Source organism: Heterodontus francisci, chromosome 2 (assembly GCF_036365525.1).
Source record: "Heterodontus francisci isolate sHetFra1 chromosome 2, sHetFra1.hap1, whole genome shotgun sequence".
Classification (NCBI taxonomy): Eukaryota; Metazoa; Chordata; class Chondrichthyes; order Heterodontiformes; family Heterodontidae; genus Heterodontus; species Heterodontus francisci.
The window spans coordinates 45,141,005-45,165,808 of record NC_090372.1 but is presented as its reverse complement, the minus strand read 5'-3'; the positions used below and the strand labels follow the sequence as shown (position 1 = coordinate 45,165,808).

Here is a 24,804-nt window from a genome sequence, read left to right as displayed (position 1 = left end):
AAGATTCTGCTTCCACCCCCGGGCCCCAACGACAATCAGACATTCAGTGATAACTCACATCCGGCCTCCCCGTAGGGAGTGGATGAACATAACCAATGATCTATCAGAGGACTTGTTGAGAAACCTGCTTCCCGAAGGGAAGCAAATCCCTAAATAGCTGGAATATTTACTGAAGGTGAGGGAAGCGACCCGGACAGCAATGACGCAGTATCACAAAATTGACTAGGAAGTCAAACAACTGGGACAGGATGTGGAAGCCAAATTGGAGGACGCATTGTGGTGGGAGACAGTTTAGGACTGGGGTATTAGGGTGGACGTTCACCCCTGGATTAGAATTGCTTCCCATGTACTGGTGGTATGTCGTTGCTAATTGCTATCGGACTTATGGTTGAATGTTGTACCCTGAGCTGTAAATTGAGATGTTAGACATAATTTAGAAAATGTAACTGTGCAAATCTAACCACCTGTCTAGCCAAAAGTGATGGAGCAAGGAGCACTTAGCTTTAGTTGACTATCTTGCTAATAGCGAAAGGCCAAATCGGGGACTGAACTGGTGTACCCCGGAAGTACTGCAGGCTTCACTAAAATTGCTGTAATTTATGTAGCATAATACAAAGTACCAATCCCAGACTAGGCCTGGTCACTAGGACACAAGTGAGGTCGTAAGAGGATGCTAGGGAAAGATCCAAAGCTCATCAAAACCGGTACAATCCCTGGATTATTCGACGGGCAGAGGATTCTAGGGTAATGGCTACCTTGGGCCAGGCGCTGGTCAAGGGCCAAAAGGGGGGGGGGGGGGGGGGGAAATCCATAAGGGGAGACTGGCGTATGGGGATCATGGGATACTTGCCGTAAAACTTAGGCCCCTGGATCTTGAGAAAAGCTCATCTGTGAGACACAGAAAATTACATGAAGAATCTAATCAAGAGGTAGACGAGGTCAGGGGGCAGACACAGAGAACCACATGAATAATCTAATCAAGAGGTAGACGAGGTCAGGGGGAAGACACAGAGAATCATATGAATAATCTAATCAAGAGGTAGATGAGATCATGGAAGATGATGTAGTTAAAGAAACAGCTTGTCATGTAAACCTCTTTTAACTGTATAAGTTGACTGCTCAAACATTATACGAGTAGAACCCCTATGCTCATTGGTGAGAGTAGGACTTCTCCTTGCATGCTCATAATAAAGATTGGTCGTCCGAACAAGACATCCGACTCTTGAGGCGTTTTTGGGTACCGGGGCTAACCCTCACCCTTACACTTTCTTTTTCCCTTTCTCGATATTCTCTCTGCTCTTTTGCTCTCTAGAATTCAAATTCGAGTCTCCTCTGGTCTAATTGTATTTTTGCTAACATTACCCTGTTTCTGACCCTTGAGGTTCGAGTGAAAAATGGTTGGCCACAAGTCTTAGGATTTTAGATTTCTTAACTTTTGAATGGCCCAGCTACATTCCGCCTCTCTTCAACAGGTACGGCGTTTAACCTGTCCCCCAAGTTACTTCACTATGGGGCAGCACAGTGGCGCAGCGGTTAGCACCGCAGCCTCACAGCTCCAGCGACCCAGGTTTGGTTCTGGGTACTGCCTGTGTGGAGTTTGCAAGTACTCCCTGTGACCATGTGGGTTTCCGCCAGGTGCTCCGGTTTCCTCCCACAGCCAAAGACTTGCAGGTTGATAGGTAAATTGGCCATTGTAAATTGCCCCTAGTGTAGGTAGGTGGTAGGAGAATGGTGGGGATGTGGTAAGGAATATGGGATTAATGTAGGATTACTGTAAATGGGTGGTTGTTGGTCGGCACAGACTCGGTGGGCCGAAGGGCCTGTTTCAGTGTTGTATCTCTCTATGTCTATGTCTACTATGGCTTAGGAAGGTAGTGCCCTCGGATGTGGACATGTCGTTGCTGTAGGCAAACTACATTTCAAATGCAATCAACGAATTTTTACCATTCAACAGAAAAGCGAACCTCAAAACTGATCGCCGTTGAGGGTTGGCCTAACAAAAAGATGACACCTGCGGACCGGTTCTGACTTCAGAGACCAGGCTACAGCCACATTCAGTGCGCCTTACTCGAGTCAAGCGGCCGCTTGTCGGTCGGAGACGAGTCTTGTGAGTACCGGAAGTGCGTGTGCGGAGGGACCCTGGCCCTGGCCCCGCCCCCTCAGTTCCTGTGTGTGAGGGAGAGGCGGGACAGGGACGGTCAGTCAGCTGTTACTCACGGATGGTTTGTTTACAGCGGCCCAGTCCGGCAGTTGGGTAGCGTTAGGAGCCGGAAAAGATGTTTGAGAATTTGAAAGAGCGGCTGCTGAGCGCGCAGCAGGATCTCAGCACCGGGTAGGAGAGGAGCGGGCGATAGGGCGGGCCGTGTGCGGGAGAATCGGGCCCCGGGTTAGAATCAGGGCCGGGGACTGTCTCCTTCCGTGTGCTGGAATGAGTCACCTAAAACCGGGTTCAGTCAGATTGCTGGTGGCTTTTTTACGTATAATTGAAATAAAATGATTGTTTGTCGGTGACAACCTGTTGTCATGACCCTTTCGCATTAGATAAAGACATGTGTTTGTCAGTTGCGAAATCCACCCACTTTTTGTAAGTTTGTAACAAGTTTCAGTTTCATTATAAAAACTTGCTTGGTTTTGAGCACAGTCACAAACATTAGTTTGGGAAGCGTTCTTTGCACGTAAAATACCTAAATCTTTACAACCTGAGTTTCCGAGCTACACTTCCTGTGTGATTTCAAATCTTGAGTTGAAAACAGCGTGACAGTCATGTGAGAGTGGAGCAATTGAACTTTTCGTTTGGACAACTGCTCAGTAGCTAAGTGAAGATGTCCTCAAAAAATGATGAACTTGTGACTTTTGCCCAGATTATTATTCTTGTCTAAAAGCAGATGAGCTGCATTTACTTCCTGATGGTTAGAAACTTCCCTGTAATGGCTGAGCTAAAGTTGGCAATTTGCGTGGATAGAGATACTTCACGTCTCCATCTTTTCACCATTACAGAAAACTATTATTTTGAACAGGCGACTAAATAGCGGTATTGGACGAAGACATCCAGTCCTACCACAACAACTTAAAGAAAACCTCTCCCCTTGTGAAGGGAGTGCCTCCAAAAGTGAATAGTCACATTGGCTGAATTTAGTAATTGAGGGGAAGATGGAAATTTGTGTGCAGAAAACTTAAAATATCCTATAAATAACTATGGAAGACAGCATATCAGTTTCTCAGTATTACTAACTACAAGTTTAGGATAAAATTTTGTTCTGTGGCTGATCTGTAGAAAATTGACACTCCCATGGGCAGGTTGCTCCAAAACCTAAAAGAAGATGTTGCAATATTAGTACATTCGCATGACCTCCAAGTAGTATTTAAATACCATTTGGAATGCCAAACTCTTCGCCAGCTCCCCTTCAGCTTTTTCCAACATTACAACAGTGACTGTACTTCAAATGTACTTTGAGACGTCCCATGGTTGTGAAAAGCACTATGTAAATACATCTCTTCCTGCCCCCACTCCTGCTCACCAACCCCCCCAGGCCGACCCCCTCTCTCCCCCCCCCCACTTCCAGGCTTCCCCCCCCCCTCCAGGCTTCTTCCCCCCCCCCCCAACGCTTCCTCCTCCCCCCCCAACGCTTCCTCCTCCCCCCCCAACGCTTCCTCCTCCCCCCCCAACGCTTCCTCCTCCCCCCCCAACGCTTCCTCCTCCCCCCCCAACGCTTCCTCCTCCCCCCCCAACGCTTCCTCCTCCCCCCCCAACGCTTCCTCCTCCCCCCCCAACGCTTCCTCCTCCCCCCCCAACGCTTCCTCCTCCCCCCCCAACGCTTCCTCCTCCCCCCCCAACGCTTCCTCCTCCCCCCCCAACGCTTCCTCCTCCCCCCCCAACGCTTCCTCCTCCCCCCCCAACGCTTCCTCCTCCCCCCCCAACGCTTCCTCCTCCCCCCCCAACGCTTCCTCCTCCCCCCCCAACGCTTCCTCCTCCCCCCCCAACGCTTCCTCCTCCCCCCCCAACGCTTCCTCCTCCCCCCCCAACGCTTCCTCCTCCCCCCCCAACGCTTCCTCCTCCCCCCCCAACGCTTCCTCCTCCCCCCCCAACGCTTCCTCCTCCCCCCCCAACGCTTCCTCCTCCCCCCCCAACGCTTCCTCCTCCCCCCCCAACGCTTCCTCCTCCCCCCCCAACGCTTCCTCCTCCCCCCCCAACGCTTCCTCTTCCCCCCCCAACGCTTCCTCCTCCCCCCCCAACGCTTCCTCCTCCCCCCCCAACGCTTCCTCCTCCCCCCCCAACGCTTCCTCCTCCCCCCCCCAACGCTTCCTCCTCCCCCCCCAACGCTTCCTCCTCCCCCCCCAACGCTTCCTCCCCCCCCCCAACGCTTCCTCCCCCCCCCCAACGCTTCCTCCCCCCCCCCAACGCTTCCTCCCCCCCCCCAACGCTTCCTCCCCCCCCCCAACGCTTCCTCCCCCCCCCCAACGCTTCCTCCCCCCCCCCAACGCTTCCTCCCCCCCCAACGCTTCCTCCCCCCCCAACGCTTCCTCCCCCCCCAACGCTTCCTCCCCCCCCAACGCTTCCTCCCCCCCCAACGCTTCCTCCCCCCCCAACGCTTCCTCCCCCCCCAACGCTTCCTCCCCCCCCAACGCTTCCTCCCCCCCCAACGCTTCCTCCCCCCCCAACGCTTCCTCCCCCCCCAACGCTTCCTCCCCCCCCAACGCTTCCTCCCCCCCCAACGCTTCCTCCCCCCCCAACGCTTCCTCCCCCCCCAACGCTTCCTCCCCCCCCAACGCTTCCTCCCCCCCCAACGCTTCCTCCCCCCCCAACGCTTCCTCCCCCCCCAACGCTTCCTCCCCCCCCAACGCTTCCTCCCCCCCCAACGCTTCCTCCCCCCCCAACGCTTCCTCCCCCCCCAACGCTTCCTCCCCCCCCAACGCTTCCTCCCCCCCCAACGCTTCCTCCCCCCCCAACGCTTCCTCCCCCCCCAACGCTTCCTCCCCCCCCAACGCTTCCTCCCCCCCCAACGCTTCCTCCCCCCCCAACGCTTTCTCCCCCCCCAACGCTTTCTCCCCCCCCAACGCTTCCTCCCCCCCCAACGCTTCCTCCCCCCCCAACGCTTCCTCCCCCCCCAACGCTTCCTCCCCCCCCAACGCTTCCTCCCCCCCCAACGCTTCCTCCCCCCCCAACGCTTCCTCCCCCCCCAACGCTTCCTCCCCCCCCAACGCTTCCTCCCCCCCCAACGCTTCCTCCCCCCCCAACGCTTCCTCCCCCCCCCAACGCTTCCTCCCCCCCCCAACGCTTCCTCCCCCCCCAACGCTTCCCCCCCCCCCAACGCTTCCTCCCCCCCCCAACGCTTCCTCCCCCCCCCCAACGCTTCCTCCCCCCCCCAACGCTTCCTCTCCCCCCCCAACGCTTCCTCTCCCCCCCCAACGCTTCCTCTCCCCCCCCAACGCTTCCTCTCCCCCCCCAACGCTTCCTCTCCCCCCCCACGCTTCCTCTTCCCCCCCCCCCGCTTCCTCTTCCCCCCCCCCCCCGCTTCCTCTTCCCCCCTCCCCACCCCCCCCCTGCTTCCCTCTTTTTCCACCCCGGGTTGCTCCGTCCCTTCGCTGCACCCCTTCCAAACACAACTCCATTTATGATAGGTGAGGAAATAAATTGTCTGCAAACCTGAAGCATGAAATCACACATGTAAATATACAAGTGTGTTTGATTTCATGCTGTACTGTGTGCATGTACATCTGTTATGTATTCAATATTTCCTTTTTTTATTTTCAGTTTCAAGACACTGAGTGACAAATCTAAAGACGTAAAACTTAAGAAGCCAAGGTAATCATTATTTACTTCCAAGCACTGTTTGATCAGAGTAACTAGCTTGATTAAATTTGAAAGTCGTCAGTTGCACCAATATTTGGCTGATGGTGTAATTAATCATTTTATCCATGCGAGGAAATTCCAGTACTTTGAATACTCAGTCAACTGATGATAAATTATTTTAACGTTGAACAGAAGGTATTTAGACAGCTGCATTTACAACCCTTTCACAAATTTCTGCAAGTTATGGAAGGTTTCTAAAGATAAAAAAAATTAACAGACATTTTGTTCATTATTCCGCAATTTGTAAAACAAAATATAAACAAATTTCTAATAGCGTTAATGTATTGTAAATATTGGAATGCCTGTTATGTGTTTGTCATAGCAGGCCTCTGTGTTCCACATAACAATGGTTCCAACTCAATTCAGTCAGAAGCAAGCTGTCATTTTCTAGCTAGGGAAGGGCGGTAGTTGTTTGACTTGTTGAATTTGTACAGTGTAGTTGAAATAAATATAGAAGGATTCTGTCTTGGAATGTTTAGAAATTTGTTAAGCATTCTGAAAATTTTTATGGATTGATAAAAAATTCTCGAACTTATATCTGGTTATAAGTGGATTGCTGCTACGCTATTTACTTTGAATGTTCAGCTATTATCTTTTTTTTAAACCTAGAATCTCCTCTGCTGCTTTTCTCCCTTCCCCTAGCACACCAAGCTACTTCCTCTGGGGGTTCCCTTCTGCCCTAGCCCTGAACTCACATCTTACCCTGGTTTCTCTCCTATCTTCCCTCGTAACCTTTCTGAGATCACTTTTTCATGAGATCTCCTTGACCCTATTCTCGTCAAGCTACTGACCACCAATTGCCCTTCCTGACCCCAGTTTTAGCTAATATTATTGGGGCCGAGTCTCTTTTTTGGGAATATGATAGTTTCGAAAGCAAAAGGGACAGTACCTAAGAGGAGGAAACTATTTACAAAGTTGGCTCACATGGGAGCCAGAAAGGGAGGTTGGGTGATCAGCTCAGTGAGAATATGGTCAAAGGAGCGTGACGCGAGTTTCATGAATTAGATGAACTTGGAGAGGTCATGAGGGTTGATCGGAGAAATTGGTGATTATGTGGGTTTAAAGCTAAGGCAAAGGGGAACTTAGGACGTTTGGCTTTGTGGCAACGGAAAATAGGGTAGCAGTAAAGACCGTTGAACTGCTGGTCTCAGTCTTAGTGATAAATAATTCCACGCTCTCCTTGCACCTTGTTGGAGGTGGAGGTATCAGAGAAGAGGGGCTTAAGAAAACTTTTGGTTGTGGAGAAGCCATGGGTTAACTTTGCTTACCAGGATGATACTGGGGTATTGTGTAGTTTTATCAGAGGAGAATGCTGCCCAGCAGTATTGATGTGGTCCAGCCACATGTGGTGATGGTAACATTAATATAATGCCTTTGCCTTTGAGATTTCTAGTTCTTTACAATTAGATTGGGGATCATACTTTTAGGAACCTGTTTGAACTCTTGTTTATAACCTTATGAAGATGCTCTAGTATTGCAATTTATTGTTGCAACTGACTTTATTTCTTTGAAATGTTTGGAACATGGAATCTTGTAACATAGTTTAATCCTAAAATACTTGATTAAAAGCCACCCAAATGGGATACTTTGAACTGAAGTACAGTTGTGTTTTTTTTGAAGTAATAAATTATCTGGATTTGATATGTTACACATTGGCCAAACATTTTTGATTTGTTTTCACAGGAGCACAGATGGTTTGCCAAAGTTTGCTGCAGGAGCTGAGTTACTAAGCAGGTAAGGATAGTTACGCTTGTTTGATAGATTGTGATGTTGTAAAATACAGAGCATAAGTTTACATCACCATGCAAGTTTATTAGCAAGGGATTTGTTACTCACTTCTAGTGTCATAAGTGGAAGGGACCATGCACCAATTTAATAATGTTAAATACAACAAAGATAAAGGTTGGAACTCCCAAATCTAGAGCCCTCTGGAGGTCAAGGAGCAGACATGTTAGGATAAGGTAAAAAAAAGGAAGCTCATGTCAAATAGTAGGAGCTCAATACTGCAGAAAGCTTAGAGGATTATAGAAAGTGCAGGGGTGAAATTAAAAAGGAAATTCGGAAAGCAAAGAGAGGGCACGAAGAAATATTGGCAAGTAAAAGCAAGGAAAAACCAAAGATATTTTATAAATACATAAAGAGCAAGAGGCTAACTAAGGAAAGAGTAGGCCCAATTAAAGACCAAAAAGGTAATTTGTGTGTGGAGGCAGAAGATGTGGGCATGGTTCTTCATGCATTCTTTGCGCCTGTCTTTACAAAAGAAGAGAAAGATGCAGGCATTGTAGTTGAGTGTGAAGTTAGAGACGCATGCGATAAAGGAACATCTGTAATTATGGGTTACTTTAATCTGCATATAGATTGGGCAAGTCAAATTAGTCACAATACCGTAGAGGAGGAATTCTTGGAGGGTATAACGGGGTGGTTTTCTGGACCAATACGTTGAGGAACCAACTAGAGAACAGGCCATCCTAGACTGGGTATTGTGTGATGAGAGAGGAATAATTGACAGTCTAGTTGTGCGAGACCCCTTGGGGATGAGTGACCATAATATGATAGAATTCTTCATCAAGATGGAGAGTGACATAGTTGATTCTGAGACTAGGGTCCTGAATCTTAGTAAAGGAAGCTATGAAGGTATGAGGCGCGAGTTGGCTATGATGGATTGGGAAATGTTACTTAAAGGGATGACGGTGGAAAGGCCATGGCAAACATTCAAAGAGCGCATGGAGGAACTGCAACAATAGTTTATTCCTGTCTGGCGCAAAAGTAAAACGGGAAAGGTAGCTAAACCATGGCTTACAAGGGAAATTAGAGATAGCATTAGATCCAAGGAAGAGGCATATAAATTCACCAGAAAAAACAACAGACCTGAGGATTGGGAGCAGTTTAGAATTCAGCAAAGGAGGATCAAGGGATTGATTAAGAAGGGGAAAATAGATTACGAGAGCAAGCTTGCGGGGAACATAAAAACTGACTGTAAAAGTTTCTATAGGTATGTGAAGAGAAAAAGATTGGTGAAGACAAATGTAAGTCCTTTACAGTCAAAAACAGAGGAATTTATGATGGGGAACAAAGAAATGGCTGACCAACTAAATGCATACTTTGGTTCTGTCTTCACAAAGGAGGACACAAATGTCATAGCAGAAATGTTGGGGAACACAGGGTTTAGTGAGAGAGAGGAACTGAAGGAAATCAGTATGAGTTGAGAAATGGTGTTGGGGAAACTGATGGGATTGAAGGCTGCTAAATCCCCAGGGCCTGATGGTCTGCATACCAGAGTACTTAAGGAAGTGGCCCTAGAAATAATGGATGCATTGGTGGTCATCTTCCAAGATTCCATAGACTCTGGAACAGTTCCTATAGATTGGAGGGCAGCTAATACAACCCCACTATTTACAAAGGGAAGTAGAGAGAAAGCAGGGAATTATAGACCAGTCAGCCTGACGTCGGTAGTGGGGAAAATTCTAGAGTCCATTATCAAAGATTTTTTAGCAGAGCACTTGGAGAACAGTGGTAAAATCGGACAGAGTCAGCATGGATTTACGAAAGGGAAATCATGCTTGACAAATCTAGAATTCTTCGAGGATATAACTAGTAGAGTTGATGAGGGGGAGCCAGTGGATGTGGTTTATTTGGACTTTCAGAAGGCTTTCGACAAAGTCCCACATAAGAGATTACGTGTAAAATTAAAGCGCATGGGATTGGGGTTAGTGTATTGCGATGGATAGAAAATTGGTTGGCAGACAGGAAACAGAGTAGGAATAAGTGGGTCTTTTTCCGAATGGCAGGCAGTGACTAGTGGAGTACCGCAGGGATTGGTGCGAGGACTGCAGCTATTCACAATATATATTGATGATTTAGATGAGGGAACTAAATGTAATATCTCCAGATTGTCAATGACACAAAACTGGGTGGGAGAGTGAGTTGTGAGGAGGATACAGAGAGGCTTCAGGGTGATTTGGACAAGTTGAGTGAGTGGGCAAATGCATGGCAGGTGCAGTATAATGTGGATAAATGTGAGGTTATCCACTTTGCTGGCAAAAACAGGAAAGCAGATTATTATCTGAACGAGTATAAACTGAGAGGGGGGAACATGCAATGAGACCTGGGTGTTCTCGTACACCAGTCGCTGAAGGCAAGCATGCAGGTGCAACATGCGATAAAAAAGGCAAATGGTATGTTGGCCTTCATAGCGAGAGGATTCGAGTACAGAAGCAGGGATGTCTTGCTGCAATTATACAGGACCTTGGTGAGGCCACACCTGGAATATTGTGTGCAGTTTTGGTCTCCTTATCTGAGGAAGGATGTTCTCACTGTAGAGGGAGCGCAGCGAAGGTTTACCAGACTGATTCCTAGGATGGCGGGACTGCCGTATGAGGAGAGATTGAGTTGGTTAGGATTATATTCGCTGGAGTTCAGAAGGGTGATGAGGGGGATCTCATCGAAACCTATAAAATTCTAACAGGACTTGACAGGATAGATGCAGGAAGGATGTTACTGATGGTGGGGCAGTCCAGAACCAGCGGTCATAGTCTAAGGATACGGAATAAACCATTCAGGCAGGACTGAGATGAGGAGAAATTTCTTCACCCAGAGAGTGGTGAACCTGTGGAATTCACTACCACAGAAAGCAGTTGAGGCCAAAACATTGTATGTTTTCAAGAAGGAGTTACATATAGCTCTTCGGTTTAAAGGGATCAAAGGATATGGGGCGAAAGCGGGAACAGGTTACTGAGTTGGATGACCAGCCATGATCGTAATGAATGATCCTATTTTATATGTTTCTATGAAATGTTGGACAGGAGAAACATAGTGAGAGGGAAAATATTAAGTGGTTTAGCATCTTTGAAAGTGGATAAATCATCAGGGCAAGGTGAAATGTATCCCAGGCTAAGAGAAGTAAGGGCTACAATAGTGGAGGGTTTGACCATCATTTTCCAATCCCCTCTCATTACAGAGTGTGTGCTGGAGGACTGCTAGCATTGTACCATTGCTGAAAAAGGGAGAAAGGGTTAGACTGATTAACACAGGCCAGTTTTCTGTAGACATATAAATACTAAAAGGGTGGTAAAAGGAGGAGTTGGGCCGATTAGGGACTATAAAGGGGATTTATGCATGGAGGCAGAGAGCATAGCTGAGGTATTAAATGCATACTTTGCATCTGTCTTTACCAAGGAAGAAGATGCAACCCAGGCAATGGTGAAAGAGGAGGTAATTCGGACACTAGAAGGGTTTTAAATTGATGAGGACGTATTAGATATGCTGTCTGTACTTAAAGTGGATAAAGCTGGACTGGATGAGATGCATCCAAGGATACTGAGGGAAGTAAGAGTGGAAATTGCGGAGGCACTGGCTATAATTGTCCAGCCTTACTTAGACTCGGAGGTGCCAGAGGATTGGAGAATTGCAAATGTTACACTCTTGTTCAAAAAAGAGTGTAAAGTTCAGGTCAGTGAGTTTAACTTTGGTGGTTGGGTAACTTCTAGAAAGAATAATTCGGGACAAAATTAATAGTCACATGGACAAATGCAGGTTAATTAAAGAAAGCCAGCATGGATTTCTTGAGGGAAACTCATGTTTAACAAACTTCTGTGATTCTACTCCATCTGCCATCTTGTTGCCCACTCATTTAACCTGTCTATATCTCATTGCTGCCTCTCTGTGTCTTCCCCACAGCTTACCTTTCCACCTACCTTTGTATCATCAGCAAACTTAGATACACTACTCTTTGTCTCTTCATCTAAGTAATTAATATAGACTATAAATAGCTGAATCCCCCTTTCGGTACTCCGCTATTCACTGCTCGACAACTTGAAAATGCCCTGTTTATGCCCACTCTTTGCTTCCTGTCCGTTAACCAATCCTCTATCAATGCTAATATATTACCCGCAACTCCATGAGCCCTTATCTTGCCTATTAACTTTTTGTGTGGCACCTTATCAAATGCCTTTTTGAAATCCAGGTATACTACATCATCTGGTTCCCCTTTATCTACCCTACTTGATACATCCTCGAAAAACTCTAATAAACTGGTCAAACAGGATTTCCCTTTAGCAAAGCCATGTTGACTGTTTCTAATCATACTGTGCTTTTCTAAATGCATTAAGACTTCCTTAATAGATTCCAGTGTTTTCCCAATGACTGATAGGCTAACTGGCTTGTAGTTCCCTATTTTTTCTTTCTCCTTCCTTTCTTGAAAAGCAGTGTAACATTTTCCAACTCCAATCTGATGGGACTGTTCCCGAATCTAAGGAATTTTAGAAAATCATAGCTAGTGCATCCGGTATTTCTGCAGGTATCTCTTTTCGAACCCTAGGGTGTAGGCCATCAGGTCCCGGAGAATTGTAAAATTTTAGTCCCTTAAGTTTATCCAATAGTTTTTCTCTGCTGATATGAATTTCCTTAATTTCCTCAATCTTTTTAGCCCCTAGGTTACTGTCTGTTTCTGGTATGGAACTTGTGTCTTTGACTGTGAAGAAAGACGCAGCATTTGTTCAGTACCTCTGCCATTTCCTCATTCCCCATGATAATTTCTCCTGCCTCTGCTTCTAAGGGACCAACGTTTACTTTAGCTACTGCCTTCCTTTTGATATATCAATAAAAGCTCTTACAGTCTGTTTTTATATTACTGGCTAGTTTATACTCATGTTTTTTCCTTTTTTTAATCAACTTTTTGGTGGCCCTTTGCTGGTTTCTAAAACACTCAGTCCTCAGACTTGCTATTCTTTTTTTGCAACATTGTAAGCCTCTTTTAATCTCATACTATCCTTAACTTCCTGAGTGAGCAACGGATGGGTCTTTCTTGCTGAATTTTTGTTTTTCTAGGCGATGTATTTTTGTTGAACATTTTGAATTGTTTCTTTAAAGGTTTCCCACTGTTCATTTACCACCATACCTTTAGTCTGTTTACCAAATTTACCTTAGCCAGTTCTTCTCATGCCCATATAATTGGCTTTGTTTAAGTTTAAGATTCTTGTTTGTGATTGGAGTATGTCACTTTCAAACTTAACATGGTATTAAGATCACTATTTCCCAGTGGATCTTTTACTATAACATTGCTAATTATCCCTGCTTCATTACACAATACTAGATCTAAGATAGCTTTATCCATAGTTGGCTCCACGACGTATTGCTCCAAGAAACTGTGCTGAAAACGTTCTACAGACTCATCTTCTAGACCACTCTTGCCAATTTCATTGTCCCAGACTATATGAAGATTAAACTCCCCCACAATTATTACATTGCCTTTGTTACAAGCTCCAATAATTTCTTGTTCAATGCTCTGTCCAACAGTATAACTACTGTTGGGGGGCCAATAAACTACTCCCACCAGTGTTTTCTGATTCCTGCTATTCCTTAATTCTACCCATACTGATTCTACTTCATGATCTTCTGAGGCCAGATCCTTTCTCACTAATGTCCTTATTTTGTTCTTTACCATCAGTGCTATACTTGGTTCTTTGCTATTCTGTCTGTCTTTCCGAAATATTGTGTTCTCTAGAATATTTATTTCCCAACCTTGATCACCATGTAACAATGTCTGTGTAATGGCGATTAAATCTAAATCATGTACCTTTATTTGTGCCACTAATTCATCTATCTTATTGCAGATGTTTCGTGCATTCAGAAAAAGAACCTTCATTTTATTTTTTCTATTCCCTTCAATTACCTTATTTGCTGATATACAATTTTTGTTAAACTCTGTATCTTCCTGTCCCATTCTGCTTGTCTTTACCTACAATGCTATACTGTTCCGACGCCTTGACTTTTTTCTTAGGACTTCTAAATCTCCCCTCTCCCAAACCCTCCCCCACTCTGTTAGCTCACAACCTCTAGTCTGAACTGCTGGCACATTCTTGAGTTTGTATGCACTGTCCCTTCCTGCCACGCTCTGATTATCATTATTGCTATCTTGCTGTCTTGCCTTCTCCTCTCCCTTTTAAGTCCTCACTTGATCCCTTGCCCCCAATATTTAGTTTAGAGCCTTCCCTACCGCCCTAGTTATATGACTCGCCAAGACACTGGTCCCTGCACTGTTCAAGTGTAGATCATCTCAGTGGTGCAGCTCCCATTTTCCCCTGTACTGGTGCCAGTGCCCCATGAATCGAATCCCATTTCTCCCACATTAATCTTTGAGCCATGTATTTAACTGTCTAATCTTATTTACCCCACAGCAATTTGCTTGTGGCTCAGAGATTATTACTTTTGATCTGCTTTTTAATTTAGCCCCTACTCCTCATACTCCTTATGCAGAGCTTCTTTCCTTATTCTGTCTGTGTCGTTGGTACCCACGTGGACTACGACAATTGGATCCTCCCCCTCCCGCTGCAAGCTCCTCTCCAGCCCCGAATAGATGTCCCGAACCCTGGCACCAGGCAGGCAACACAGCCTTCTGGACTCTCGCTCTTGGCTGCAGACAACTGTGTCTATCCCCCTAACCACACTGTCCCCTACTGCCACTACATTTCTATTTACTCCCCCTGCTTGAATGGCTTTCTGTACCATGGTGCCATGGTCAGTTTGCTCATCCACCCTGCAGCCCTTGCTCTCATCCACCCTGCAGCCCTTGCTCTCATCCACCCTGCAGCCCTTGCTCTCATCCATACAAGCTGAAAGAACCTCAAAAATGTTGCTCAGTGTCAAGGGCTGAGGCTCCTCCACTTCTGCCTTCTCGATCCCCTTACCTGCCTCACTTGCAGTCACATCCTCCTGTCTCTGACCATGTACCAAATCAGAAGACGCTAGCCTATGGTGTGTGACTGCCTTCTGGAACAAAGTGTCCAGATAACTTTCCCCGTCCCTAATGCTTGTAGCTTGGCTTCCAGCTCACCGACTCTGAGTCGAAGCTCCTCAAGCCACAGGAACTTACTGCAGAAGTGTTTGCCATGGATTACACTGGTGACCACCAGCTCCCACATACTGCAGTTGCAACATATCACCTGTCCTGCCATCCTGATAGTGTTTTAAATAACTGCTTAGTTGTTTACTTAATTGGAAATATTCACCAGCCAATGTATTGAGCTTTATTATTAATAAATAAACCTTACAATTACTAAAATTATCTGAGTTTTGAAAGATAAATGAGAAAAAACTCAACTACCCGTTTTCCTGTGATGTCACATTTTGATTTGTCTCAGAACGCGGTTGGTCCATTCTGATGGCCTAGAATGGCAGGCTCTTCTAAACTTTGCCAGTCTCATTCCTTCCCGCCGCTGTTGCTCTTTTAAACTCTGCCGGTCTCGTTCCTTCCTGCCCCTCTTTTAAACTCTGCCAGTCCCGCTCAGTCTCCAAACCAGTGTTTTATAAAGGTTGATCCTCACTTTGTTGCTTTTGTGCTCTATGCCTCTATTTATAAAACCCAGGATCCCGTATGCCGCCTTAACTGTCTTCAATGATTTCTGCACATATACCCACAGGTCTTTCTGTTCCTGCCAGCCCTTTAGAATTGTACCTTTTATTTTATATTGCCTCTTCTCATTCATCCTACCAAAGTGTATCACTTCACACGTCTTTGCATTACATTTCATCTCTCACGTGTCCACCCATTCTTCCAGCCTGTTTGTGTCCTCGTGAAGTCTATCACTATCCTCCTCACAGTTTACAATACTTCCAAATTTTGTGTCATCTGCAAATTTTGAAATTGTGCCCTATACAGCCAAGTCTAGATCATTCATATAGATTAAGAAAAACAATGTCCTAGTACTAATCCCTGGGGAACCGTAATGTATACCTTCCTCCAACCTGAAAAACAACTGTTCGCTGCTACTCTGTTTCCTGTCACTCAGTCAACTTTGTATCTATGCTGCCACTATCCCTTTTATTCCATGGGCTTCAACTTTGCTGGCAAGCCTATTATGTGGCACTTTATCAAATGCCTTTTGGAAATCCATGTACACCACATCAGCCATATTACCGTCACCAACCCTCTCTGTTACCTGATCCAGAAACTCAATCAAGTTAGTTAAACGCACTTTGCCTTTGTCAAATCTGTGCTGGCTTTTCCTTAATTAATCCACACCTATCCGTGTGACTATTAATTTAGTCCCTGATTATCATTTCTAACCGTTTTTCCACCAGCAAAGTTAAAATGACTGGCCTGTGTTTGCTGGGTTTATCCTAACACCCTTTTTTGAACAAGGATGCGACGTTTGCAGTTTTCCAGTCCTCTGGCACTACCCCCTGTATCTAAGGAGGATTGGAAGATAATGGCCAGTGCCTCTGCAATTTCTTCCCTTACTTCCCTCTGTATCCTTAGATGCATCCCATCTGGTCATGGTGACTTATCAACTTCAAGTACAACCAGTCTTTTTAGTACCTGCTCCTTATCAATTTGTAGCCTGTCCGATGTCTCAACTACCTCTTGCTTCACGTTACTGCGGCAGCATCTTGTAAAGACAGATGCAAAATACTCATTTAGTACCTCAACAGTGTAGATCCCCTTTTGGTCCCAAATTGGCCCCACCTCACCTCTTACTACCTGTTTTACTATTTATATGCCTATAGAAGACTTTTGGATTCCCTTTTATGTTAGCTGCTAGTCTCTACTCATACTCTCCCTTTGCCTCTCATTTTCTTTGTCAGCTTCCTCTCTGAACTTTATATATTCAGCCTGGATCTCACCTGTATTTTTGATATGACATCTGTCATATGCACTTTTTTTAAGCTTCATCTCTCTCTTTTGTCATTCAGAGAGCTCTGGATTTGTTTGCCCTACCTCCCCCACCCCCCCACCACCCCCTTCCAATGGGAATGTACCTCGATTCTACTGGAACCATGGCATCTTTAAAGGCAGCCCATTGCTCCATTAGAATTTTGCCTTCCACTCTTTGTTTCCAATTTACCTGTTCAGTTTTCATGCCATTGAAATTGGCCCTCCTCCAATTATTAGTTTTTACTCTATATTGTTCCTTGTTCTTTTCCACTCTATATTAGGATAATTAAAGTCCCCATTATCACCACTCTATAGGTTTTGCACCTCTCTGTAATTTTCTCCCCTATATCTTTCACACTAGCTGGTGGTCTATAGAATACACCCAATGGTGTAATGGTACCTCTATTGTTTTTGAACTCTAACCAAGTAGATTCTGTTCTTCAACAAAAGCAAAGAATGCTGGAAATACTCAACAGATCAGGCAACATCTAAAATCTCCTTAATCAGTACTGCCACCCCTCCTCCTTTCCTATTTTTCCTGAACACCTTGTGTCAGGAATGTTTAGTACCCAGTCGTGCCCTTTTTGAGCCAGGTCTCCGTAATCACCACAACATCATACTCACATCAGTTAACTGCGCCTGCAACTCACCACCTTATTTATCATGCGTTGTGCGTTTGCATACATGCACAGTTAAATCTAATTTAAAGAATAGTGTGTTTCATCTTTCTTTGACCCCACCTTACTATTTCTTACTCTAGTACTATCTGTCTGTCCCAATCCTTTGTACACCTTGTTTCTCCTTACTGTTGCTCCATCCTGGTTCCTATCCCCCAGCCAAGTTAGTGTAAACCCTACGCAACAGTAATAGTAAACTGCATGCCGAGGATGTCGGTCCTGGCTCTGTTGAGGTGCAAATGATCCCAGTGTGCCAGAAATCTAAAGCCCTATCCTCCTATTTCAATGCTCACTACCATGTTGCACTGGGAGTAATCTGAAGATTACTACTTTTGAGGTCCTGCTTGCTAGCCTGCTTCATAGTTCCCTAAAGTCTGCCTACTGAGCCTCATCCTCTTTCTTCCTATGTCATTGGTACCAGTACGGACCACGACCACTGGCTGTTCACCCTCCTTCCTTCAGAGTTCTCAGCTGCTCAGTGACATCCTTGACCCTAGCACCAGAAATGCAACATACCATCCTGGACTGTCGTCTGTGGCCTCAAAGAAACACTTCTATGTTCCCCTAACTATAGAATCCCCTGTACTATTGCTTTCCCAATCTTCCTCCTGCCCACCACCCGCCCCCATACAGCTGAACTACCCATGGTGCTGTGAACTTGACTCTAGCTGTGCTCCCCAGATCAACCATCACTGTCACAAGTATTCAGGACCGAATACTGGTTGGAGAACATGATGCACTCGGGGCTCCTGTACTGCCTGATGGCCACCCATTTCCTCTCTGCCTACACATCCTTAAGCTGCAGGGTGACCACATCCAGAAATGTGCTATCCTTGTAGTGCTCAGCATTGCAGTGATGCCAGCTGCTGCTCAAGCTCCAAAACCCAAAGCTTGAGATCCTCCAGCTGATGACCCTTCCTGCATATGTGGTTGTTCAGAACACGCGAAGTGTCCTAAGTTCCCATGTGGAAAGGGATGTGCACTCTATGGGCCTAAGGTTCCCTGCCATGTCTCTATTTATTAGACTAACTAAGTGTAACAGAAATAAACTAAAGACTTATTAAAGACATAATTTTTTTTTAAAACTTAGCTACTCACCTGTTAGCACCTTCCCTTGTGCTGACAAACAATTTTTTTACTTTGCTCCCTGATGCTTGTGCTCACTGTGTTCTGCAGCGCTGCACTCAAAATTCTTCAGGTCTGAACAACCAATCGCCTATTTGCTATTGTGTGATGTCACTCCTTGTTTATTTTTAATTGATTTGTACTCTCTCTCTCCTCCGCTCCTTTTATCTCCGCTGTGCTCTCGAGAGTCCTGCTGTTCTTGCAATGCACTTGCTTTTTTTCTGCCGCTCCTTTTATCTCCACTGTACTCTTGGGCCACCCATTGTTCTAGGATTAGAGGCGGAGTTGACGAGAAATGTTTTTACCTGGAGGGTCTTGGGGCTCTGGAACTCAATACCTGAAAGGGCAGTAGAGCCAGAAATCCCATTTTAAAAAAATTGAATATGCACTTGAAGTGCTATAACCTATAGGGTTACAAGCAAAGAGATGGAAAGTAGGTTAAGGCTGGGTAGCTCTATTTTTGGCTGGCACAGACACGATGAGTCAAATGGCCTCTTCCTGTGGCGTAAACATTCTATAATTCTACATGGATATTGTCAAGGGCTTAAGAAACATAAGAAATAGGAGTAGGTGTAGACAATACTGCCCTTCAGGTCTGCTTCGCCAGCCAGTTCAATTATGACTGATCATCTGCCTCAGTTCTACTTTCCTGCCCACTCCCCAAAATCACTTGATTGCTTGAGAAACCAAAAATCTGTCTGTCAACAAAAAATGCATTGGGTAATAACTGTCTTGCAATACCAGGGCAAATCATGTAATCTGATGTGTTTTAAAAGATTAAAGAAAATAAAGCCTATTCAGTCATCGTAAACTAGTGGGCCTAATTACGAATACAAGGAATTGCAGGACACAGCCCCGAAAACACCAATATGAATCTTAGGAACTCCCTAAATCTCAGAATAGATATGAAGTTTAAATTATTCTGTCACTGTAAATAGAGTCCCTGATTGTGGCTTAGAAAAGAAAAGCAGCACTTGTTGGCATTGGAAACTGTTTTGTATAATGCTGTTGTCAACCACTAAAGCAGGTATGTGGAATGCATTGCTTAACATAAATTCCTGTTTAAAAACTCCACAGAGCTTGTGTTCAATTCTACATTGTACCCACTTGTTTTTGTTTTTTACAACTGTATCTGAAAAGATTGAGGAAGTTTGACTTCATCGCATGCTACAAGGTGGTATATTATTTTGCTGACCAAGATTAGAGATTTTATCTTGAAATCTCTTGGTTTCACATGGATGCCTTTTATGTAAATAGATGTAGATCCACTGCTAGAAAATGGTAATGTATATGATGCAAAAATAATCACCTTAAATTTTGTGACATACTCTGGATTAAATGCTATTTTCCTCTAAGTGCAGTTTGTACTTGATGTAGTGGCAATTTTCTAACAGTTCTGATGAAAGGTCATCGACTGGAAATGTTAACTCTATTTCTCTCTCCACAGATGCTGCCAGACCTGCTGAGTATTTCCAGCATTTTCTGTTTTTATTTCAGATTTCCAGCATCTGCAGTATTTCACTTTGAACAAGTTCTTCTGTCTAACGGGATTTTCTCTTTCACCTTTTTCACCTCATTGCTTGCTATTTCCCTTCTTATGTTTGATCAGATATTTAGCAAAATTCACTTTCACAGCAGCATCTCTTTTCATTAGCAGTTCTGATGAAAAGTTATCAACCTGAAACATTAACTCTGTTTCTCTCCACAGATCTGCCAGACTTGCTGAATATTTCCAGCATTTTCTGTTCTTATTTCAGATTTCCAGCATTTGCAGTAATTTGCTTTTGTGGCAGTTTTCTAAGCCAGTTAATAGTGTGTTTATTTTGTATGTAAAATGTTAACATTTTTCAATGTGATGACACGAGCTACAGTAGAATAGTGATTATTAACTGCACTAGTAACCCAGAGGCCTGGACAAATGATCCTGAGATAAAAGTTCAAATCCTACCACAGCAACTGGGGAATTCAAATTCGGTTAATTTAATAAAATCTCCATTGAAAAGCTAGTCTCAGTAATGGTGACCATGATGCTAAAAGATTGTCGTAAAATGCATCTCGTTCACTAATGTACTTTAGGAAAGGAAATCTGCTGTCCTTACCTGGTCTGGCCTGTATGTGACTCCAGATCCACAGCAATGTGGTTGACTCTTAACTGCCCTCTGAAATGGCCTAGCAAGTCACTCAGTTGTAACAAACTGCAACAAAAAAAATGTCATGCTAGGCCCCCACATGCCAAGAATGAAGCACATTAATTTTGTTGCGAACATTGATTTTGAACTGTTACTGGGGTGAAGAAAGGACTTGTTAAACAGATCATCCGTGGCTGGAAAACACATTCAATCCACAATGGACCTTGATCCCCAAGTCTTGTGTCTCAGAGGAGCATTCCAAAGACTGCTCAGGTGATACAATCCAAGACGTGGTCAGACCAGTTAGTCACATGACTAACTTTTAAAAAAAATTCATTTATGGGATGTGGGCGTCGCTGGCTAGACCAGCATTTATTGCTCATCCCTAATTGCCCTTGAGGTGGTGGTGGTGAACTGCCTTCTTGAACCGCTGCAGTCCCTGTTAGGCAGGGAGTTCTAGGATTTTGACCCAGAGACAGTGAAGGAATGGCGATATAGTTCCAAGTCAGGATGGTATGTGACTTCGAGGGGAACTTTCAGGTGGTGGTATTCCCATGCATTTGCTGCCCTTGTCCTTCTAGTTGGTAGAGGTCACGGATTTGGAAGGTGCTGTCTAAGGAGCCTTGGTGCGTTGCTGCACTGCAACTTGTAGATAGTACACACTGCTGCCTCTGTGCGTTGGTGGTGGAGGGAGTGAATGTTTGTGGATGGGGTGCCAATCAAGTGGGCTGCTTTGTCCTGAATGGTGTTGAGCTTCTTGAGTGTTGTTGGATCTGCACCCATCCAGGCAAGTGGAGAGTATTCAATCACACTCCTGATCTGTGCCTTGTAGTTGGTAGACAGGCTTTGGGGAGTCAGGAGGTGAGTTACTCGCCTCAGGATTCCTAGCCTCTGACGTGCTGTTGTAGCCACGGTATTTATATGGCCTCGAGAGAAAAGTCTCCTACAGTGAACAAGGTTTAAGAAGAATACTGGGCCCCAAAGAAAAGCAAGATCAATCTCCAATCGAAGACTCTACAGTGAGTTCGAAGAACCGTAACAAAATCTCTTCAGATATTGCCTCAATCTTTTCACTTTATTTTTCTTCTGCTTTTTTCTGTCTCTCTTTGCATGTGTGTATTACGTATGCATGCTAGCTTGGGCGCGTTGTGTATCCGTAGGCATCAACCGAATTAGAGTTTAAGTTTAATAAATTTTAATTTTTCTTCCTTAAACTTAAGAAAGCCTGTTTGTGCTGGTTTCTTTGCCTTATAATTGGAAAGGGGTGAGCAGGATTCACCAAGGGGGAGCTAAAAACACAGAGTGTTAAAAAATAAAACCATGTTACGGTAAGACCATGTGAAGGCTGAAAGGGAACCCTAGACCGCTTTCTCACCTGGTCATAACAAAAAAACAAGGATAAAACTGAACTGGCACCTGGCAAAGACCTGAGCACTAGACACGACCCTGAAAAGTTCTCATTAATATTTGGGTGTTTGTCCCAAAATTGGGAGAGCCGCAATCTAATTAAGCAACAGCCTGAAATTGCCATACTCTCAATGATATCTTTCAGCCAATGCCCCTGACTCTGGGACAATGCTAAGACCACTGCTTTTTTGATCTATATAAATATTTTGTACACAGAGTAAAATTTTAAAACTTGGTGTGGCAAACAATGAGGATGATGAAAATTGACTGCAGCGGGACATAGGTTAGCAGAGTAGACAGACAATTAGCAGATGGAATTTAATACAAGGAAATGTGAGGTGATGCATTTTGGCAGAAGGAAGAGGCAATAATAGACTTAATGGAACAGTTCTAAGAGTGTGCAGGGACAGAGGAACCTTGGGGTCCATGTGCACAGATCCTTGAATGTAGCAGGGTATATTAAGAGTAGTTAGCAAAACATATGGGATCTTGGGCTTCATAAATAGAAGTATTGAATGCAAAAGTAGGGAGGTTATGCTGAACTTCTATAAAGCTCTGGTTAGTCCAGAGCTAGAGTATTACATCTGGTAACACGGTGCTGCGTCACACCCATTCATTTTGGTTTGGGCTGTGGTTTGGTTTGGTCTGTCTCCAGACACCTTTTGTTAGTTAATTCATGTAGATAGGAGTCATTAATATGTAATGGTGCTCCTTTCAATTTCAATGGGTTTTACCCAAAGCAGTTATGGACTATATTAATGAGGTGCAGCTCTGCAGACAGATTTACTGATTTCCAGTACAGGATGGGGTCACGTGACCACCGCTCCATTTTTGACTGTGATACCAGTGTCCATGTTCCTGTTCTGATGAAAGATCACAGACCTGAAACGTTAACTCTGCATCTCTCTCCACAGATGCTGCCTGACCTACTGAGTATTTCCAGCACTTCCTGTTTTTATTCCATGTGCCTGTGGTTTTGTTTAACAGTTGACTTTTTTATTCATAATTCTTCCATTTCATTGTTTATTACATCACGGCTCCTTTTCTGCATGACGACAAGATTATGACAAGTTTAGATAAGGTAGACGAAGAAAAGCTGTTACCGTTAGCTGATGGTACAAGGACCCAGGAACACTGATGTAATGTTTTGGGCAAGAGATGCAGGGGGGGATGTGAGGAATTTCTTTATGCACTGAGTGGTGATGACCTGGAACTCGCTACCTGGTGGAATTGGAGACAGTTGATGATTTCAGAAGGAAGTTGGGTGGGAACTTGAAGGAAATAAGCTTGCAGGGCTAAGGTAATCAGGTAGGGGAATGGGGATAAATAGATTGCTGTACAGAGAGCTGGCATGGACCAAATGGCCTCCTCTGTGCCATCATGACTCTATGACTGACTCCTCCATCTCCATTCCTGGGTATGTCCTGTCACACTGATGGGACAAACCCACCAGATGTGATAGCATTGTGCCATGCAGTTGGGAGGGAATGCATGTCTGGGAGTCCTCAACATTGGCATCAGGACAAACATAGGCAAGGAAACCTCCTGCTGATTACTACCTACCATCCTCCCTCAGGTGATGAATCAGTATGCTTCCATATTGAACACCACTTGGAAGAAGCACTGAGTGTAACATAGAATGTACTCTGGGCGAGGCACTTCAGTGTCCATCACCAGAGTGGCTGGATAGAGCCACCACAGATTGAGCTGGCCCAGTCCTTAAGAAATTCCTGCCAGACTAGGCCTGAGACAGGTGATGAGAGAACAGGCATGAGGGGAAAACCTACTTGACCTCGTCCTCGCTAATCTACCAGTTGCAGATGCATCTATCCATGACAGGAGTGACCACCACACAGTCTTTGTGGAGAAGAAGTCCCACCTTCACACTGAGGACACCAAAATATACTGAGACATACTCAACTTCAGCAGCGCAACACTGGGCATCCATGAGGCACTTGGACCATTGGCAGCAGTAGAATGGTATTCCACCACAATCTGTAACTTCATGGCTGGCATAAACCTCTCTCTACCATTACTGTCTACCAAGGGGATCATCCCTGATTCAATGAGGCATGTAGAAGAATCTGCTAGGAGCAGCAGCATGCGTACTTAAAAATGAGGAGCCACCTTGGTGAAGCGACAACATAGAACTACATACATGCTAAGCAGCATGGTACAGACAGAGATAAGCGATCCCACAACCAGTGGATCAGAGCAAACCTCTGGTCTTGCCATATCCAGCTGTGAATAGTGCTGGACAAATAAACAACTAATGGGAGGAGTTGAATCCATGAGCATTTCCATCCTCAATGATGAGGGAGCCCAGAACGTCAGTGCAAAAGACAAGGCTGAAGCATTGGCAACCATCTTCAGCCTGAAGTGCTGAGTGGATGTTCCATCTTTGTCTCCTCCTGAGGTCCCCACCATCATGGAAGCCAGTCTTCAGCCAATTCCATTCACTCTAAGAAACGGCTGAGCACATAGGATGCAGCAAAGGCTATGGGTCCCGACAACATCCCGGCTGTAGTGCTGAAGACTTGTGTTCCAGACTGGCCATGCCTCTAGCCAAGCTGTTCCAACACTGACATCTACCTCTGCAAAAAAAGCAGGACAAATCCAATCTGGCCAATTATTGCCCCATCAGTCTGCTTTCAAGTATCAGCAAAGTGATGGAAGGTATCGTCAGCACCTGCTCACCAACAACCTGCTCACCGATGCTCAGTTTTGTTTCTGCTGCAACCATTTGCCTCCTAGATCTCATTGCAGCCTTGGTCCAGACCTGGTCAAAAGAGCTGAGTTTCAGAGGTGAGTTGAGAAGGACAGCCCTTGACTTCAAGGCAGTATTTGACCAAGCGTGGCATCAAGGAAGCGTAGTAAAACTGATGTTAATAGGAATCAGGGGACGAACTCTTCACCGGTTAGAATCATGCCCAGCACAAAGGAAGATGGTTGTGGTTCTTGGAG

General features: G+C 45.1%; 1 protein-coding gene across 2 annotated transcripts in view; it reads left to right on the top strand.

Moving 5' to 3' along the window:
- The first annotated feature begins 2,163 nt into the window (after positions 1 to 2,163).
- Positions 2,164 to 24,804, top strand: part of LOC137384137 (dysbindin-like) — a 313,146-nt gene continuing 290,505 nt past the window's right edge. For both annotated transcript variants that reach the window (XM_068057754.1, XM_068057752.1), the window contains exons 1-3: positions 2,164 to 2,332; positions 5,753 to 5,803; positions 7,535 to 7,585. In XM_068057754.1, the coding sequence (XP_067913855.1) occupies positions 2,277 to 2,332; positions 5,753 to 5,803; positions 7,535 to 7,585 (158 nt within the window). In that variant the 5' untranslated portion in view covers positions 2,164 to 2,276. The remainder of the gene's footprint in view (positions 2,333 to 5,752; positions 5,804 to 7,534; positions 7,586 to 24,804) is intronic.